At 45.7% G+C, this 20110-nt stretch overlaps 2 protein-coding genes across 3 annotated transcripts in view; one reads left to right on the top strand and one right to left on the bottom strand.

Annotated features, from left to right (window-relative positions):
• LOC144125479 (sodium-coupled monocarboxylate transporter 2-like) overlaps positions 1 to 5327 on the top strand; it is a 53133-nt gene extending 47806 nt beyond the window's left edge. For both annotated transcript variants that reach the window (XM_077658869.1, XM_077658870.1), the window contains exons 13-16: positions 404 to 558; positions 753 to 865; positions 2227 to 2321; positions 2959 to 5327. In XM_077658869.1, the coding sequence (XP_077514995.1) occupies positions 404 to 558; positions 753 to 865; positions 2227 to 2321; positions 2959 to 3048 (453 nt within the window). In that variant the 3' untranslated portion in view covers positions 3049 to 5327. The remainder of the gene's footprint in view (positions 1 to 403; positions 559 to 752; positions 866 to 2226; positions 2322 to 2958) is intronic.
• A 1342-nt stretch (positions 5328 to 6669) lies between these two features.
• ClC-a (chloride channel protein 2) overlaps positions 6670 to 20110 on the bottom strand; it is an 87854-nt gene continuing 74413 nt past the window's right edge. The window contains exons 14-24 of the mRNA XM_077658866.1: positions 18646 to 18743; positions 17516 to 17631; positions 14751 to 14887; positions 13316 to 13506; positions 12129 to 12243; positions 11622 to 11695; positions 11339 to 11386; positions 11023 to 11058; positions 10182 to 10286; positions 9609 to 9695; positions 6670 to 8176 (exon numbers count right to left, since the gene is read on the bottom strand). Coding sequence (XP_077514992.1) covers positions 7970 to 8176; positions 9609 to 9695; positions 10182 to 10286; positions 11023 to 11058; positions 11339 to 11386; positions 11622 to 11695; positions 12129 to 12243; positions 13316 to 13506; positions 14751 to 14887; positions 17516 to 17631; positions 18646 to 18743 — 1214 coding nt within the window. The 3' untranslated portion in view covers positions 6670 to 7969. The remainder of the gene's footprint in view (positions 8177 to 9608; positions 9696 to 10181; positions 10287 to 11022; positions 11059 to 11338; positions 11387 to 11621; positions 11696 to 12128; positions 12244 to 13315; positions 13507 to 14750; positions 14888 to 17515; positions 17632 to 18645; positions 18744 to 20110) is intronic.

Here is a 20110-nt window from a genome sequence, read left to right as displayed (position 1 = left end):
CCTCGGGAATGACAGAACGAGAAAAGACAGGCTCAAGGGTTTGTCAGATAATTTACTATAGACCATTCATTTTATCCCGAGCTCCGGCTTCTATTTCCGTGCACTGTGACGTGAAAGCATATCTGAATAGCGGCGGTTCTGTGATTCGCAGCAGACGACGAAGCAGCGAATAATGACGTCTGTAGTGTTAAAATGAGCGTGCATCGTCCAATCTGTCAGCCTATATCCTACTACTACCCCTTTTCTCCTTCTAAACGCTCCTGTTTCCAGCAATTCACCTCCTGTGTCTTGGCCGCTCCCCCGTAGTGGGTATGTGCCACCTTTATTTGAGGGCAACCAACCAACCAAAATGAGTGACGCGTGGGCGGTGCGCTCTCAGACCCCATGCGCATTGTGCACGCAGGGTGCCGCCGTGGCTACGACGTTGACGTTGGCCTTCCAGGCATGGGCCGTTACGGGCAGGCTGCTCTACGGCACGAAGCCTCCGAGGATGCCCGTCTCACTAGATCGCTGTCCCGACACAGGTCACGTCCTCGCCGCTAACTTGACCATGACCACGTGAGTGCTCGTGTCACGCGTGCGGAGAAAAAATAAAGCTCGTTCTTGAAGAAAAAAAAAATGAAAATTGGGTTTTGAAGAAACGAAAGACGCATATGTAACTGTCTCATTTCTCGGTGAACATACCAAACGCGCCATGATGCAGTCAAGTGGACGGAAGTTTTCATTGCGTTCTTCTATTTTATTTGCGGCAGGAATCAAGCAGCGACGTCCGTGTTTCCTGTGTACCGACTGTCCAGCTACTGGGGAGGCCTGCTGTCAGCGTTGGCCACTGTCGTCCTTGGCCTCGTTATCAGTCACCTCACTGGTATGCTCACAGCACGTGCTGACTGCCAGTCTCGCATTAGTACGCGTGGAAAGCTTAAAAAAAAAAGTTACCTAGCGCTTTGAGCGCTATATATCGAGCGATTTAAGGAAACAGCGTCGCTGCTTTTTCTGCTCTCGTCACCACCAACAGCAGCGACAAAACTGAGCCCATCGCTGAATAAAGGCTTCTCGGAATTCTCTCCAAATGACATCAGTCGCGCGTCAACCGTGGCAGCCTTTCGCGCATGCTCGCTAATTTCCTAACCTCGTCCACATGATTTATCCTCTGCCGCGCCGCGATAATGTTCAATTCCCCTTAACACCTATCTATTACTCTCATCAAACACCAACGATAAACAGTTGTATGCGCCATGTGTTCTGCCAAAATCCACTTGCTGTGCCAAATTCCAGCTAGACCACCGGACAAATCGCAACTTACCTGTATCGATGGGTTATCGCGTTCTACTGAATGACAGTGAGGCTACTTTCACCGAAAGTGGAAGCTATGTAAGCTAGAAAAGTTGAAAGAATTAAATAAAAGTATCGTCAGCGCCGACCAATTTTGGAAGCAAACTGTGATGACTTCATCCACAATGCAGAAGCACAGGAAAGCCGGGAAAATGAGGTTTCATATTTGGCTTGCCTATTGTTGGGCACGAAACCTGGATTCGGCCATAACAATACGGCTCTTCCTGCGGTAAACCTCGAAGAACTGCTGTGAAAGTTTCCATACCAGCCTAACACTGGAGTTAAAGAACTTGAAGTGAAAAACGTACTATTACAGTGGAGGGCTCCGGAATAATTTTGACCACCTGGGAATCTTTAACGTGCACTGGCATCGAACAGCACACGGGCGCCTTAGCGTTTTGCCTCCATAAAAACGCAGCCGCCGCGGTCGAGTTCGAGCCCGGGAACTCCGGATCAGTAGCCGAGCGCTCTAACCACTGAGCCACCGCGGCGAGCAGGTAACAATAAGAAACTGTATGGATGTGATCTATTTTCGTAAGCGAATTTCTGAGGCAAGGTTACACAGCCATTCACTTCTAAACGGTGATCGCGGAGTCGTTTGCCGACTTGACGGCACCAGTTCCAAACGAGTGGTGAACGAAAAAAAAAAAGTTCCATTTTAGGATCAATTTCCTCAGTAGTAAGTATGTCTCTTGCTGCTGAACAACCGTCACAATAACTTAAAAGAGCTATAGAATAAAGTTTTACATGAAACAAATTATGTTCTTTCCTCAGTGTCGCCTTAATTAAAATTCATTTATTGATTCCATAAACCTTGCTGCTCTCGCTTTATGCGCAACGCGTAGCATCTGCAGTAATGTCACAGTGAGGCAAGCAAACCTTTCCGCGCTGCAGGAGGCCGGAGGAACGTCAAGAGACACGTACCACTGACGAGTGACGTCTTCGTGAGGATTTGGAGGAAAGCCAAGATGCTGGTGGATGCCGACCTGGTGAGTCCAACTTGATGATCCGCTCAAAGATTCGCTGCCAAGTAAACATACAACTAAGGTCCTTTGCAGCCGCGTTGCATTCTCGGGTCTGTCGAGACTTGTTCTGCGTCTTGCGGCGAACTTCTGCGTCTTGCACGAAACATTTCGAGCTTTATTTCAAATAATACGAAGGCACAAACTACACACATTGTTGCAAAGCTAAGCGCAAACTGTGCGAAGGCTGCTTGTTATGGGGGGTCGCCAATGCTGCAAACGACGCGGATTTGCAATTAATTCTTCTCAAATCAGGAAACTAATATGTAAAAAGTGGTATTGAAAAAGTAAAAGGCTGTTGTATATTGCCATCCCTTCGTCAAATTCCAGCGCGAATAACCCAAGCACCACAGGTAATCGGCCCAATATTGGAAACGTATTGGCAAAGGCCGGTCGTACAAAGGACCAGAGTGAAACCATCCACAACCAATATTGGGCCTACTACCTGTGCTGCTTGGGAAGCGAGCGGCCTAACGGACAGAAGCGTTTTACGGTGCGCATTTAGCATTGCGACAGTATACACTTCCCGATACCGCGACTGTTAATGCGAAAACTGTTGACTGTTGTGCTCATACAAGAGCCCTCTAACCATCACCTACTGCAGGAGGAACAAGAACTATCGAGGTGCGAGGACAATCCCGTGCAAGTCTTCACGATCGAAGACAAGCCCGACATCTACCGGACAAAGCTGTAGGCAGCCTGGTGCACTGCTTATGAGCGATGCCTGGTTCTGCAGCCGCGCATCTGTCCAGCGGCCGAAGCGCGCACAGCGGGTTGCACTTTGGGTTTCTAGATCACTGAAGTATCGCTTTGTGTACTTTGCCCAACGAAACGGCCCGCAGCCGACGCTGATGGTCAGCGTACGCATTGCTAAATGAAGAAAAAAACAAGCTCAATATCATTTTCATAATCTGCTTCGTAATCATAAACGATCATTCGCTACCGCTACCAGTCAGACCAAGAAGCTGAAACGAGAGCTTCGTAATATATCGCTGGTCGCAACGGCCAAGTCAGATTCATCTGCCGATAACGTGCGAGACTGAGAAAAGCTTCGCCATTTACGGTGGAAGCACGGGCATCACGAAGGTTTGACCTCTCATGCTCCACGTGACGTCAAGGAATCCATCTTGTTGTACAGCGTGCAGCTTCAGCGGTGTAGGCCGGAGCAGGTGGCGGTAAGCCGATTAGTCATCCGCGCGGCCTTTCGCCATATGCTCCACATACAGGTGAACCTCGTTCTAAAGAAATTGAAGGGGTCCGGTTATAACCCGTGTTCACCGAGCTTCCGAGAGGAATCGTAATTCTATCGTTATATCCATTATTTCGTTATAATCAGTTTCGTTATAACGAGTTCGGCTATACAACAAAATGGCGGCCACTGTGACGTCCTGCACTCTCTCTATTGGAGTGGCGTAGGGAGGGAAGGGCTCATCGTAGACCCGGAACTGTCTCTACACTCTCCTTGTCCCGTTATGGTGAGAGGGCATCGAGAGAATACAGCAATACAAGCTCTGTTGCAGGCATACATTCTCAAGATATTTCGTCGCGTGCCAGAAATATTGGAAGCCATGCAATTGCATTCGTTGCAAAGTATTGACCAAGCACAGAAGGGAGGAAATCATTTCAACTTGGGACATCCAGAAATTTACGATCGTCGTATACCGCACCATATCTGTCGCCGATCTCTACCTGTAAACAAGTCGTAAATTATAAAATCTATCCAGGTGAAATTTTACCCCCCCGAAAGGTTTGATTTAGGGACGTACTGTACAAGTTTTTCAACCCCCAATTTCCAGCGATCCCGCAAAAAACGCGGATTTAAGCACTTTTGGCGGGACCATGTGTTGGCAGTCAAACTCTTTTTCTGTTATGCTACTGTTGTTATGGGCGTCAGAAGGAACGACAGTGTCATGAAAAAAAAAATTCGCATGGACTAACGCGAGGACGTAGTTTGAGAACCCAGGAGAGCTTTAAAAAGAAATATTACGATTGTGATGCAACCTCAAACTGTTCATGCCCATAGTCGACCCCCTCCCATAAAAAATGGAGAAAAACGCAGACGGCACGTTGAAACAAGCAGCAGATACGTAGACGCACTTAAAAAGCAACGCTTCAGATGCGGATCAAGCCAATCGCACGCAACCTCCCACGCAGCAGCAGCAGCCGCAGTCACCGCAATGCAGCCGCTACTCATTGCTTTGAGCTGCCTCGTCCTGCTCCTGTTTGCCCTTTTTTTTTGTTTCACTCAACATTTTCAGTGCCTTAACTTTCTCAACGAACTCCACGGCCTCCTTTCCAGATCCATAGCCACCTTCTCCTTCGCACTTGCATGCCGCGCGCATTGCCCCAAGGTAACTGAAAAGCTAGTTTCTCCTAACTGCTCTAAGGCCTGGTGGAAAAGGCTGAGTTAGCAACCTCAGAAAAGAATTCACACTATATTCCTCCCTTGGTTCCTAATTATAACGCAAGGTGTACTCTTGAAGTATATTTAGTGCCTCCCGCGGAATTTCACAGATTCTTAGTTCTCAATTCCAGGAATTAAAAATTTTCCGCCGCCGAAACTTAGGGACCTTAACACACATCCTTCTAGTCTACCTGGTACATGACTCGAACAGCTATTATCGTGTGAGCCACATAGGTGGTTAACGAATATAACAGAAATTGACACGATTATGTAGTTAGGCTAATTGGCGCAATATCGAGAACATGGTACCACAATCTCAAACAGGGGCAGTTGTAATTTATCATTCAGACTAGTTATAATTTATGGCATTTGTAGACAAAGCTAAAACTGGGATTAAACGACTGAGGTAGTGCAGATTCTATGCAGCATATGTGCAAAACATGCCTCTTCTTGTGGAGCAAAAGCAGTTGTTGTGTGTGAATAAAACACGTATTTGGCATATGTAACACCTGCTTCTCGTACCCGGTGATATCTGGCCATGGCCATGAATAAATGGAATCTATAACCAAGGTATAGATTTTGCTTCTTCTACTGGCATTAATCAGCTAGATTTTACAAAAAGACTATTTCCACAAGCCATATGCATCTGGGGCCTTAGCAAGAGAAAGAGGGGTGGCCCATGAAAACCAAATATCAGTCCACATGTGGGCACAAGGGGAGGGGTCGTTTAAAGAAATATTTGGCTGCCTGTACTATCTCGATGGAAAGAAACGCGAACAACCCGGCGCCAACACACTCTGCTGTTTCAATTTCTTTTCACCGCACTTTCACTTCGGTGATAGCAAAAAGACCCTAGACTCATCCAAGATACATTCTAGGGCAACTCTAACGTCTTTTTCGTACCACCCAGGTAAAAGCGTGATGAAAATTAATTCCAACAGCAGGGCATGCTGGCGCCGGGTTGTTCGCGTTTCTTTCCATCGAGGTAGTACATACCTTTGTCTGCAACTTCATGTCCAACACTTCTGCATTAATGCCATTTAGTATTATACATATGTGATGGAGGTCAGCACCCGATTCAGGGTTAGCAACATGCCAACGCAAAGAGGCAACAAAATTTGTTTTGACACCGTGCCAAGTACTATCAGGTACAGTTTCCAGCCTACAGTGCACAAGGAACGTGAAACCTGAAAAGCCACATGTAATGTGGCGGTAACACAATAGCCAAGCCTAAAATGGCATCAGCACCACTGATAAAGCAGGCCTATTGTTGGTTGCCTAAAATGCCATGGATGTTGGATGGACCAGGGGCACGTGGAAGAAGTTGGTATAGTCATGAGGTATACAGTAGACAGCCATTCTTTTAAAGGATAAAGGTGGCAGTGAACTTTACTGAGCCTTGGAAGCTACCCCATCTTGCGATATGAAGTAGGATTTGAGAGAGGATAGATGTTAGTGGCAGCAAGTCATCAAGTCAACATGAAACCACGTGAGGCTAGTTTCCAAAGTTGGCGCACCAGGACTGGTGCAACACCACTTCGCCTATGCAGCACTTGATGTGTAATGCCTATTGCAGAACTAGAGTGCGGGTATGCTTGAAGTGTTTAATACGGCTCCAGCACAAGACTTAAACTGAGAAAAGCATACATCATGCTAGCATATAATAGCTCTTGTAGAGACCTTGCAGAATTTCATCTTCTGTGCAAAATCATGGCGACATGAAGGCAGCCAGTTGTGAAGTGCACCTCTGAATTACAACAAAGTTGATAACTGATCAGGACATGAAGAAATATAGGCAATATTGGCAGCTAGATCTCAATTCAAAGCAACAGAAAAAAAGATTGCACCATTCATAATTTCAAGAGATCAGTGAATCTTAGACAGAAACACAAAATATTAAGGAATCATAAATGCTTGACTCTTGTGACTTTTATTAGCTGCACTGAAAGTGCAAATGCCTCACAGTAAGCTATACAACTCCCTAAAAAACGTTTCTTCCATCAAGCAACAGTGGCATGCACTGCGCTGAACAATAATGCGCATCCTTGTATAAAAACATACATATCAAAAATAATAGGGCAGCGACCAGAGCAAAGCGCCCCTTGGAGAAGTGTGCGATTTGCATTGGATGCCATCTTCTGCCAGCATGCATACACACACACAAACACAATGCAAAGAAAACAAAATGAAACAACAAGGTATTTTAACTTGAGTGTGAACATGGCGTAACAACAATGAATCCTTTCACACAAATGAGCAACAAAGAGAAAGTGTCACTCTCACAACACCTGCCGACAGAAGGCAGCATCCATGCACATGCACATACATCTGATGATCAGGCTTAGCCGTCAGTGTTGAGCATCCTGGAAATTGGTAAAGTACACACTCACACATCGTCTTGTAACCAATAAAACTGTTCACTGCAGCAAAAGCATAAAATTCCATGCATAAAAACTGGGAAAGGCAGTTAGCACTGGTTTCTCAGCCGGCACTTGCACATGCATGAAACACTGCCCACACAAGCGTCTCTCACAAGCAGCATTGGCAACGACAAGAAGGGTGCATATAAACAAAGAAAACACTCATAGCAATATCTTACAACAGCAGAGTACAGTGAAAATCAAGAAAACATATTAAAATAACAGTCAATCTTAGCTGACTAAAATATGCTGCAATGGTCACAGTCATTGCCCCTTGCAAAGCGTACATCCTAAAAAAAATGATTTCCTGAATTCACTGCCCCTGTAAGACGCTGCATTTGTACAAAATCGGTCTGTGAAAAGAAATACTAAGATGCCCTAAATAGAAAGTGAAATTTATTACAAACATTCATTAAGACGTAACGTAACTAAGGAGCAAGGGCTCATAATAACACAGGTGTACGCTCAGTAACAGGCATGATTAAAACAATCTGTTCAAAATTGCTTCCAAGTATGAAACATCTCCACCGCTCCATCAGCACAAAAAGAAATGACTACAAAGTTCATCTTTAAATTACACTGTGGAAGACCGAACCATCACATAGTCTCGGCGTCTTCTCGGCATGTTTTGCTCTTGCCACAGCCTTCGCCCCCAAAGAGCACCATCACCGGCGTAATTAATGCATCCTCTTGGAGAGCACAGCATATGGGTGTTGCATTTGGTATGATGTGGGAAATGTCTAGAGTACTTGACAAACAAAATTGTTCCTTGTGCTGACGCATCATGGTGGTCAGACCGGTGATCCTTTGCTTTCTGATTTCTTGGACTTTTTCTGTCGTGTGGCTTTGGACGACGACTCGGCAGCATCTTCAGACTCAGACTGCGTCTCAGATGGTGCCTCAGCACCTCCTGCTGTTCCATTTGGCAACTCGCTTCCCGGTGCACCAGCAGGTTTTGAGAAGCCTCCACTGTTCATCTTCTCAATGGCTTTCCTCAGCTTTTTACGTGTAAAGGAGAAAAGGAGCCTTTAGTTAAACACTATCGCCTTTTTTTTTTTGCTCTGGACTGTCAAAGTGTGGCTGTCATTTGTGCGGAAATATGGATTACTCTGTGCTTCTGTTCATGCTCATTCAACCTTTGTCATCAAGCAACTCTTCAAAAAAGAAAATGAGTGGGGACTGTGAGGCAAAAGCTTCCTTAGCACAATGAATGCACCCATCCTAATTCAATTTAATGACAGTACATCAAACACAGTTAGACATGCCTAATAACCACATGCTGAAGTGTCAGAACAAATAATCAGCAGCCAAATTCACTGCAGCATCTAATGATACTAAGTGACAGCAATAAAACATGAAAAAGGTACACACAAAGACAAAAATACACATGCATGCAAGTAGAAATGAAAAACTAAAGAGCATAAACACCAATAAAATTTGGGCCTTTTATACACCTTAGTGTCCTATCTGGTCAGAACCAAAAGTAGACACCGTTTGTGGAAAAGCACAGTCTTTGTCAAAAATACACAGCGCACTGGATTTCCTTCTCGGCTACACAGAGACAAAGAGAAAAGCTTTTATCATCGACTAAGGTTGGATGCCTTCAGGGGGTGGAGCTCTTAGCCCAGGGCCCCATTTGCTACACTATCTGGATGGCCCAGGTGATCAGGTAACGCTGGTCATCCACAGCTGTGCTAGACAGGGTGGGTTCCTGCTGGGACAGGGAGGAGCTGGGGTATGGGAGGACTGGGGAATTACTATGTGGGATGATCGAAAGATGGATGTGTGCCAGAAAAAAAGGGAAATTTGTGGGGTAGCATGCAGGGCAAAAGGTGTGCATAAGTGCAAGATGGGGAAGTTTTAGGAATTGGCGCCAGAAGGCCACATCCTCTCGACACCAGCATTCCAAATCTCTCGAAAAGAGAGGAACTCTCGTCTTCATCCTCCCTAACCTATGACTTTGACAGGCACTACAATAGCCTTACTATGCAGCTTAGAAGGAAACTATTTGGGCTGTATATTTTTGACAAAGACTGTACAATTTTTCACCTAGTTGTGTTCCACTTTGGTGAGCAACTCCTTATACATGTTACCATGTGAATAAAGGTTTCAGCAAAGCATATGCTCATTTGCCCATTACACATCAAGGTGACGCTACACTCTTGGCGAATAATGCATGTGATTGTTCGCATCCGACTATCTCACAACAATGCTTTGTTGCCATGCTTCGCTCAGCAAAGTTTACTCTCTTGTGAGGGCCCCATAGGGCTGACAGAAAAAGAGTCACCTGCCCCGTTAGTTGTCTCATGATGGTTAAAGCACAAATCACAAAACATAGCTAACACTGCCAGTGGGCCTTTGCTTGTCTTTTCAGACACAGCTCAGTAGCTGAAGGACAGAACATGCAGTCAACAGCAGAAGTCAGCCTACCTCTTTGAGAGCCACCACTCCTATAAGACGTCCTATGGCTGTGACATACGCATGCTGCAGGCCCAGCATAGAGAATATGGAATGCACCTTTATAAAAGAAACGGAACAAAATGAACTGAGATTAAACTGCACACAGCATGTCATGAGATCTGAAGGTTTCCTTTTTTTGCAACATAAAAAAAGTTTACAGGTGATCATTCTGATTGATGTGGCAGGGTATGCACTATCAGTGTAATTACGGTTGTGTGATGCAGCATAGTATTAGCCGGCAGCGACCTTCGCGAAATGCTAACAGTTGACAGCAGGGTGACTGACCGCCACTCCATACTCCCCCTCCATGCATTTCTTCCTCTCCACTTGCACATCTTTGCTTTCCTCCTCTCCACTTTCTCTGAAACACCGAGCTTTTGCAAAATGGCACTGTTATACTGCTAGCAAAGTAAAAGCAAGGACAAAATTGCGCACAGATAGGCAAGAAGGCTATTAGGGGACATATTTTACTGTGTTCATCAAGTGCTAAACTAGGAAGCTCGTCTTCCTATACAGAGGGCTCATGAGGCATTCAGTATATACCTTGATAAGTGTTGTCCGCTCGACCAGCTGGAAAGGTGCTGGGTCAATGTGACAGTGCGCATAGTCTATGGGCTGCGCCAGTTGTTCCTCCTCCCAGGACAGTTGCTGGGCAACAGAGAACACCAAAATAAGTAAGCATAAATAACTTCAAAAGTACCGCAAAAGGTGCAAGTAGTATGAAGCAGATAGCAAGGCATCACCAGCACAGCATTAAAATGAAATGCAAGTGTAATAAAAATCGCAGATACTTTTCTGTGCATGCGTTTTCTGCCCCAAGCAATATTATATCACTTAGTAGGGGGAGGAGAGACTTTAATGGAACAGAAGAGGTCTGCCCAGTTGTGGGCCAGGCATGCTACTCCAGCACTTAGTAGGGTATACAGACATTGTGACTATGGCACTTTATACCCTTAAAATCTACCACAGGTATCAAACTTAGTGCAGGATTGACAACATTGCAATGAATGTCAACATTAAACTAAACAATGTGCTCTGCTTTGTGAATCTGCATGGCTGAATAATACTTTCTTTTCAGCAATATATGTCCAGTAAATTTTTAGAATATGCCACCTATGCCTACTTAAGTTTTAATGCTACAGTGTTTTAAAAAATTAAACCGAGGCAAATGTACACTGTTATAAAAGAATACTGCAATGTTTTGGTATAAAAAAGCAGCACATCTGAGAGTTCTTAAAGTGAATTAAACCACATCCTACACCAATTAAGAAAAAAAGATATCATGATAAAAGTTACTCTCAAGCTTTAAAGTTCAGAGTGTGTAAGATCATTCTAGGAAATAATATGACACCAACATGACTACGCTTATAATAGTGTGACTTACCTCCTCTGGTGACATGTCAATAATCCTTTCACGAGGCTGTAATAAAAAAAACATCATCAGAACAATATTACACTATACTGGCCCAAATCGTACCATCCCTTGCTTAGGGAGTTAAAAGCAATGTCGTAAAATTAGCAGCTACATATATTTCCACATAACTGTTACAAAGCATGACTAGAAAAAATGAAATTAAAGGTGCACAAACTGCTTGCCAACATTATTTAGAAAAACAAATATATCTAGAAATAACAATTCTGTTAATTCTGAAAAACTGACCAACTGTTTCAGAGTGCAGAAAAAGAGCCAGAAAACTCACCAGCTGCACTCGCTTTGTGCTCGTGGGAGTATTGGGCAAACTGGCATCCTGCCAATGGAAAACCACCATGCCATTATAAAGCATTAATCACAGTCAAAATGCAACACATCAGAGTACACACTGGAGACGGCACAGACAAATGAAAATTTCGTGCAGAAATCAAACCTTCAATGCATCTAAATTAAGCAGTTCTTTAGTTCTTGGCACGAGCATTAGCAAAAAAAAAAAAACTATAGAGTGCCAGCGTACAAGAAAGAAAGGTTGCCAGTGAAAGTTTATTCACCTTATCGGGATTTACATCCTGGAGGGTTAGTGATTTCCTGAATATAACTTCAAATGCTTGCCTCAGCCTTGAATCTGAAAAGTAAGAGAGAGCTTGATTGGTTTCCGATTGTCTTCCTTGGCTAATCGATTACATACATTACATATTCTTTACTCATTTTCTTTCCATGCTCCATTACACAAATCAAGTGCCCTCAATAGCAAAAAATGCCAGGCATCAAATACTTGAAACTAAAGCTAGCTAAGTGAAGCAGCTTATTCTTCTCTAAGCTGGAACTGTTTGGTGCACTTTTTGCAACAATCAACATATGGCAGTCGTCACATCCAGGCTTCAAATATGATGCAAGTCCTCATACAAGTTTTAAATACATTCATGAGGCAGAATTGAAACACACTATAATCAGCCAACTGCCAATTGATCAATATCTGTATAAGAAATTAAATGTGACAACTTTTCATTCAGCACGCTACATTCTAGCGAATGAGTTTACCACATGAGATGCAATACCTTGTGATGTTATTGTTGAGTATGGAGATTGCATGCCATAGTCTTTGAGGATAGACTTCTTCGGTGACTTTGGTGTCAGTGGAGGAGACGGAGGTGGCGAAGATTTTGGCGATGGCTGCAATAAAAACGTGTGACATAACTAAGTTTGACTCTGGCAGACACTACAAACTAAAACCACTAAAATCAAAGCAGTAACTTGTGATAATCATTAAGTAAGCAGAGGTAAAGAGAGAATGAGTTGTTGGCTAAAAGGCTGCAGCACTCTGTGCAGAGCCAAATCACACAGGCGGTCAAATTTTGCGAGGTCTATTATTCCAAGACCTAAACCTATCTTTTCTTGCAGCAGACCAAAAACTGTACGTTGTGAGCAAACTTGACCCTTGCAGCAACCGACTGCTGATAACCGGTCGTCCTTGTTCCTTGTCGTGTTTGTTCGCTTACATTCTCCAGCTGATACAGTGGTTCGCTCCCAGCTTATAAGCCGTTATTGCGGCCTGCGCACTGACATTCCACACACGCACGCACACACACACGCACGCACACGCGCGCGCACACACACACACACACACACACACACACACACACACACACACACACACACACACACACACACACACACACACACACACACACACACACACACACACACACACACACACACACACACACACGCACACACACACGCACACGCGCGCGCGCGCACACACGCACACAAACAAGAACACACTGTTTCTAGCTGTACAGCGAGTTTGATGAGCATGCACGCAAAAAACAGCCGCAGTCTTAATTCTGACGCCGGCAAGAAGACTTCACTGCATGTACGGACGCTATGAGGTGAAGCGCACTACGCGGAACCACAAAACAGGACCAGTACAAGACAACAAGGTCTGTTCATACGGAAAGCAAAGGTTTGGCTTGGTTTATGAGGGTTTAACGTCCCAAAGCAACTCAGGCTATGAGAGACGCCGTAGTGAAGGGCTCCGAAATTTCGGCCATCTGGGGTTCTTTAACGTGCACAGACATCACACTGCACACGGGCCTCTAAGCTAATTTCGTCGCCATCGAAATTCGACCGCCGCAGCCGGAATCGAACCTGTGTGTTTCGGGTCAGCAGCCGGGCACCATAACCAGTGAGCCACCGCGGCGGAAGGGTAGTAGTAGAAACGAAAAGCGAAAGACTGACACACCCTTCCGCTGTTGGTGACGGGAACCACCTCGAAGCGCGACTGGCGCCGCTGCTCCATGGGACTCTTGCGCGCCGTCATGTCCATGGAGCGGCGCCGGGCCACCTCCTGGAGCCGCCGCCAGCGGCCCAGCTGCAGCTCCATCAGCCGCAGAAGCTCCAGCCGAGGGATCGAACCCAGCAGGATCATAGAGTCTGCACGGCGGTCACACGACAACAGAGATTAAGACTGCAGGGGAGAGAGAAACACAAAGATGCACCCAGTGTGCATGCGCTAGCTCGCAGAGTGTGCGCGCAGCCGGAAACAGCGCCTAACACGCGGTGTTCATCTGCGGTACCGGCAACACGGGAAACACTGTGCCTGTATTCAGCTCTGAACCATGGCACCGCACCCATGGGCATGTCAGTACTGCTGCACACGTAGCGGCGCCTCAGGTCTGATAATTCTGCACATGGTGCGAGCATAGGCCTAACCCTAACCCACTGCGTCGACTGCACCAGCCCATCGATTCACTAGAGCCCACAGGACACCACATAATGCCAGCGTGTTGAGTGTACTGACAGCAGAACAGTATTTTATTACTGTATCTGCCATGTCACGTCGTTTCACTAAGATTCTGAATGTCACCAACTTAAGCACAATTGCCCACAGGATTCACACAATATTATAGCTATGCTTAACTCTGCACTGTGTTTTTTTTTTTTGTGGTTTTCACCTGCGTTAAATGCACCTTCTTTGTTATCTAGTTTAATCTGTTTTCCGTGCATTTTACACCTGCACTGCATCTGTGTTCTTGCCTCTTTTATTTTCTAAATGATTGTGCTGTCTTTTTTTTATGTCATTTGCCAGTAATTTACATGTATTATCCCCCTCCACTTACTGCAATGACAAATTGGTGCTGTGGGTAGAAGAAAAATAAATAACGGATTATATTTTGACACGACGTGAAAGGATGCTGTGGGACAAGGAATAGAAGCTGTTCGTTGCGGTAAGCAAGTGATGCATGAAGCTGAAGTTAGTGAACACAGGCCCTGTGACTACCGCGTTATATGGCCACCCCCTACTGCTGCCAACTTAACGCGCACTAACTTATTTCAATATCTGCTTGCTATACTCTAGAACACACAGATGGTATTCAGGTCAGTTTTGAAAATTGGTTTTAGCCTTTTCTTCTGAACATTAGTGCATGGCAACACTGAAGTTAACCAGAACAAACAATCAGTTCATTACTTGCAACGACATTAATTATAATGTGGAATAACAGAGTATTGCGAATGTGCTTTGCTTGTTGTGCAAAAACATCAGATGGAGAAAGCCATTTTCCTTTCCATTACAGAACCAGTGGAGAGAATGAATGCGGTACTCTGAAACAATTTCCTTTAACTCTCCCTGATTCAAGCTCTCCCTGACACACTGCGGGGACACCACGGGCGCTCACCGGGTGATTCGACGAGTGGAAAGCAATTGAGGCGCTTGTTGGTGCGCAGCAGGTGCTTGAGGTCCTTGTAGGTTGCGCCCTGCCAGATGAACACCACGTCACGAACCATGATGTCCTCCACGTAGATGTTGTGTGCCCTGAATCACGGAAGCCGCCAGGTATGAAAGAAACAAGAAAAAGAAAGCAAGCAGGGAAGAGATCTCAATGAGGGCAACGGGTGTACACTCACTCGTCACCCAAAAGGGCGCAATGCGCATCAGGGCAAAATGTTTGTCATTTGTGTGCAAAATTAAACCTGCGGTACACGATCTCCCCAGTAATGATGCTGCGCACCTCTGTCGTGACGCGCAACTTTTCGAGCTTGCGTTGTGAAGCTTGGGTGTTTGTGCCTGTTGAAAAGACTAACTAAAAGTTGTTGAAGATGCTGCCAGCACTTTCTTCGGGAGTATGATAGCGTATGCTGGCTCAAGACAAGAAAGCATCGTCTGATCACTGAATATAAAGAGAGATCAGTCTGAGAACTGTGACACGTAGGATGATAGACATGACTGCTCGCGGAGCGAGCAGCAACATTAGGTGCAAAATAAGTAAGTTATCTCCGTACAGTCGAACCCAATTATATATCAAATAATTTCTGAGCACTGCAAAGCCACAGTATGAATGCATAGGAAAATTTACGGCTATACCATACAAAAATGCATTCTGCCGTGCACTTGCCGCCCTTTCCGCCTCCGGACCCGTCCGCTATTCTATCTCTTTAACTCCCCTCCCCCAACCCTGTGCAGCGCAGCGAAGGTGTTTTTCAAGAAACAGTTGCACGCCCTGCACACAAATTTTTCACCAACAACCAGAACCACTTACCATACAAAAAGTCTTGCTTTGTTGAAATTAAAGTGCCATTATAATATTCCTTGTTTACTAAGTACTGTCTCCTATTGTCCTGCTTGTTTAGAACAAAAACCTGTTTGAAATTTTATTTTTTGTTTGCTGTGAAAGTTGAGAATTATTTACTATATTTGTATTCTAAAATTCGAGTATGTACTATGCGCCCTTGTTGCCCATGCAGTACTACAACGATGATTTCCTGTCTTTTTTTTTTTCCTTCCTGTAATCTTCACAATGTATTAGAGTCCTAATGTAGGTGATATGGTGTTTTAGTGCATAAGCATGTTTTGATGAAGGTGGGAAACCACCTTTTCTTTGCTTTTCCTTGGCTTACAAGATGCAAATCAGAACAAACCAGGATAAAAAAAAAATGAGACCTCACATCCGATAGATCGAACTTCAGGCAACACCGGGCGACTCAAGAAGCTGGCCTTCCCTCAACATATCTCCGGGGGTTAGCTTCCCCGCAGGTCCAATCGAGCTATGGACAACTCTGGTCGACTCAAGGAGCTGGCTTCCTGTCAGCAGATTTCAGAAGGTTAGCTATCCCGCATGGGCCTGCGGGTGTTATTGGTGCTACGCAGCATGCGCAGACCAATGATGACGCGGAGTTTCCATGACGTAGATGGCGGGTGAGTACCCGGCCAACCAGAATATGCATTTTTAGCCCGTTGCATCTGTTATGCCTGCGTTGTCATACATAATCCGTGCGGTGAAGGTTCGTTTTAGGAAATGTCTGATTGAACGGCTCCTGCATGACCTGAGGACTGGCAGAGACCTTAAAATCGACCTCTTTGACGCCCTGTCTATGGAAAGTGGGTCGTGCAATAATGTAAAAGAAAGAAACTATACAGATCTGCTTCCGACGTTCTGGTCTCTGCTTTCCCGAAGAAGACGGAGCAAATTCTTTATTGGGTGAGCTCAATGAAGCCCTCACAGGTGTTGATGATTTGTGGAACCAGTTGTCTGAATTTGCTGGCACTATTTGTGATGGGGCAGCCGTGCGCGACTTTGTCTCCGCGGACGACGATGCTGAGACCTCGGGAGAGCTTGCAGACGAGACATCACTGGTGACATCGTGGATAACCAGGACACCACTGATGCGAGTTGTTTTATGGTTTATGGTGGTTTAACGCCCCAAAGCGACTCAGGCTATGAGGAACGCCATAGTGAAGGGCTCCGGAAATTTCGACCGCCTGGGGTTCTTTAACGTGCACGGACATCGCACAGTGCACGGGCCTCTAGAATTTCAGCTTCATAGAAATTTGACCGCCACAGACGGGATCAAACCCGTGTCTTTCGGGTCGGCAGCCAGGCGCCATAACCACTGAGCCACCGCGGAGGCTTGTGACGAGGAGTTCAGAAAACCTGTGCCCACGTGCTTCGACATGCTACGTGCGCTTAGCACGGTTCGTCGCTACTGCGCATCGATAGCAGGCTGCGGTCTCAGCTGTTTGGAGTCCACCGGAAACATTGAAAAATGTGCTCTGTCCAAGAAAGTGCAGATGAAGAAACATAAAATATTCACTATTCAGCTCGGTAATCGCAAGCAGTAAGTGCTATCAAAGAAATACATTTTTTCTCATCTCAATATGTATGTTGTTAAATTTACTGCTACTTTTATACCGAATTACACTTTATATCAAACTCATAGGCATTTTTTTTTTTTTTTGCGAGTTCGATATATGCGGGTTTGACTGCACCCGCTGGCATACCACCTGAATGTCTACAGGGTGCCTCAGGAGAATGTACAGTGAACAATGGCAAGTTGGGCACAGAAGTAAACATCTATCCAAAACGGTAAAAGAACTTTCGTTTTAATGATGCACGCATGGCCACGCTGAGCAGATAGCGCGTGCATAGAAAAGTATAACACTTACTCAGATGACGTGGAGAGGATAGGCGGCAGGTACGGGAGCTTCTTCAGTTTGATGATTAGATCATACACAGAAGGCTGAAGCATCTGGGATACGGCATTTGCTATCAGCACTGCTATCTGCAGCAGCAAAAGAACAAAAGAGAGTTCTCCAAATAAAGTAGATGTCTCTCTCAATGGAAGTCGGTAGAGTGCAAAAAAAAAGTCACTGATACAGATCAAAATTCAACCTTCCATTGCACAAACTTGCCTTGAATGCGGAGCAGGAATCGTTTTTTTATTTTTCTGGTCCCATTAAAGTTATGACAGAGCTCACCGCGCTCCAGAATTCAAATTTTCATTTACGCTTCCTTCTAACAGTTGCCTTATTGGTTAATGCACACACACAGCGGGTGCAGTCGAAGGACAAGGCTCCGGGCAACTGGTCGAGACTGTTGTGCCTAGTGCGCGTCGACGTCCGCACTGCTCACCGATCGAGGCACCCTATAGTCGCACCGAGCTCACAGCACCCCGAAATCCCAGTGGAAGACCCGCAAAATTTTTTTTCCGCGCCAGCTCAGTGTCTCACAACGTTCGATAAGCATCTCATAAGAGTCGAGGAGAGCTAATAGCATCTCTTAGACATAAATTTTTGCCTTTTCTGCATAGTGCGCAAGAAAGTAACAGACGGCGGCCACGAGCGACACACGGTGCGCACGTTCGCCCGCCTTTACATCGATCCCCCTTCATCTTTTCGTTTATTTAGAGCGTTAGCTCTGCTTAGCTTGTCCCTCAGTTTCGCGCCGTCGGTGTCAGCACCGTCCGCAGCATGGACCTTGACAGCGCGGCAAGATTCGGCGAGCAGGGTAACGGCGTGGCTTGTTTAGCGCCGGCGACGATGGCTCGCCTGGTGAGCATATGGCTTGCCTGGCACGGCTCGTCTGGCGAGCCGTGCCAAGGCGCTGCTGCGCCCGACTGCGCATGCGCTTTGGAGGAGACAGTACGCGCATAGCTGTCTCTATGTACGTTTACTGTATCTCTCCCTCTGTAACAATCCCTTCGCATAGGATCACAAAGCCTAGAATCTTCTAAACGGGCCCTTCGAACCAGCCATCAAGCTTGGGATTCAACGCACACGCGACGGGCACTACTGACCATGACGGGCAGAATGTGGGACATCTGGCCGGTCATCTCGAAGGCGATGACAGCCGTCGATATGGTGCGTGTGGCGGCTCCGGCCATGGCGGCAGCACCTGTGTGCGCAGATGGATAGAGAGAGAGCATTCAGCCGAAACGTCTTCAAGACCAGCTACCAGGTAATTACATAAAATGAACTGAGACAAAGACCCATAAAACTAGCGGTCCCCCTCAGTTAACCTGCTTCAGTGCATTTGCGTTTGTCCGCTAGGTTTTTAGCATTTTTCTCTGTGCATGCGTGTGTGCGTGCATGCGTGTGTGTGTGTGTGAGAGAGAGAGAACTCGAAATAAATTGGATTGGTTCATAACAAGCCTCAAGAGAATCGCGGTGAAAAGCCTCTATTGATTTATATCCCCCTCCCCCCTTTCAGTGCGTGCTCCGTAGAGATTTGTGACACGACTGGTGTATTAATTATTTATTTATTTATTTATTTATTAGAGATACTATCAGTCTGGTCAGGACCAAGATAGGAGCGATACAGGGTACAGATTACAAAGGCGGAACACGACAAACAAAACACCAGCACCATCCAGTTGGTGCCAAGTTTTAACATATCAAAAAATGGAACTGACCTCTAAGCAACAAATAAAAATGCGCAAAAATATCGCTGCAACGAAACAGAAAACAATGTGAAAACACCATGCCCAACACAAATGCAAGGCGCATTATATCAGGCACTATACCAACAATCACGAACTCCGGCAGAGAACACATCCACACCCGATGCGAGCACCACATTCTCTGGCAGTCTGTTCCATTCTCTCGCTGTGGACAGGAAGAAGGAATGCTTGTAGCAGTGCTTAGAAAACTTTTGTTCTTTTACGTGTCTGCAATGTTTACCCCGAGTGATATGTGAAGTAGTTTCGCTTATGTATTGCTGCTTATCGATATGTACCATGTTGTTCATAATCTTATAGAAAAGAATGTCTTTTTTGTTTCCGGCGACATTGAAGAGGGCACAAGTTCGCTAAAGTGCAAAGTGGGGTTACCTGATCTTGTCTTCGGAAGCGAGAATAGATAAAGCGAAGTGTACGTCGCTGCACTCGCTCCAGTTCAGCTGCAAGTGTTTGAGTGTAGGGATCCCACACCTCACACGCATATTCCATTATCGGGCGTCACGCGTCGAAGCGACCAATGGCGCGGTCGAATCGGTTCCAGAGCGAACCATCTGTTGGATATAGCACATTTGCCTGCTAGCTGTATCAGGAGAGGTCTCCCTCGACAGTTGCCGCAGAGCTCAAGAATACGGATAAAGCGCGTTACAATGAGCAACTTCTAGTCATGCGCGAAATGACGCACTTGCATGAAGCAATGCGGGCCATTCGACCCAATGAAAACTCTAACCCGTACGTGATATATTTCGAAATGACTACCTTACTAATATCCTTTTGTTAGTGACCTCAGAAGCAGCGTTAGCTCTCG

This window comes from Amblyomma americanum, chromosome 3, assembly GCF_052857255.1.
Source record: "Amblyomma americanum isolate KBUSLIRL-KWMA chromosome 3, ASM5285725v1, whole genome shotgun sequence".
Taxonomy (NCBI): Eukaryota; Metazoa; Arthropoda; class Arachnida; order Ixodida; family Ixodidae; genus Amblyomma; species Amblyomma americanum.
This window is presented reverse-complemented; position numbering and strand designations above follow the sequence as displayed.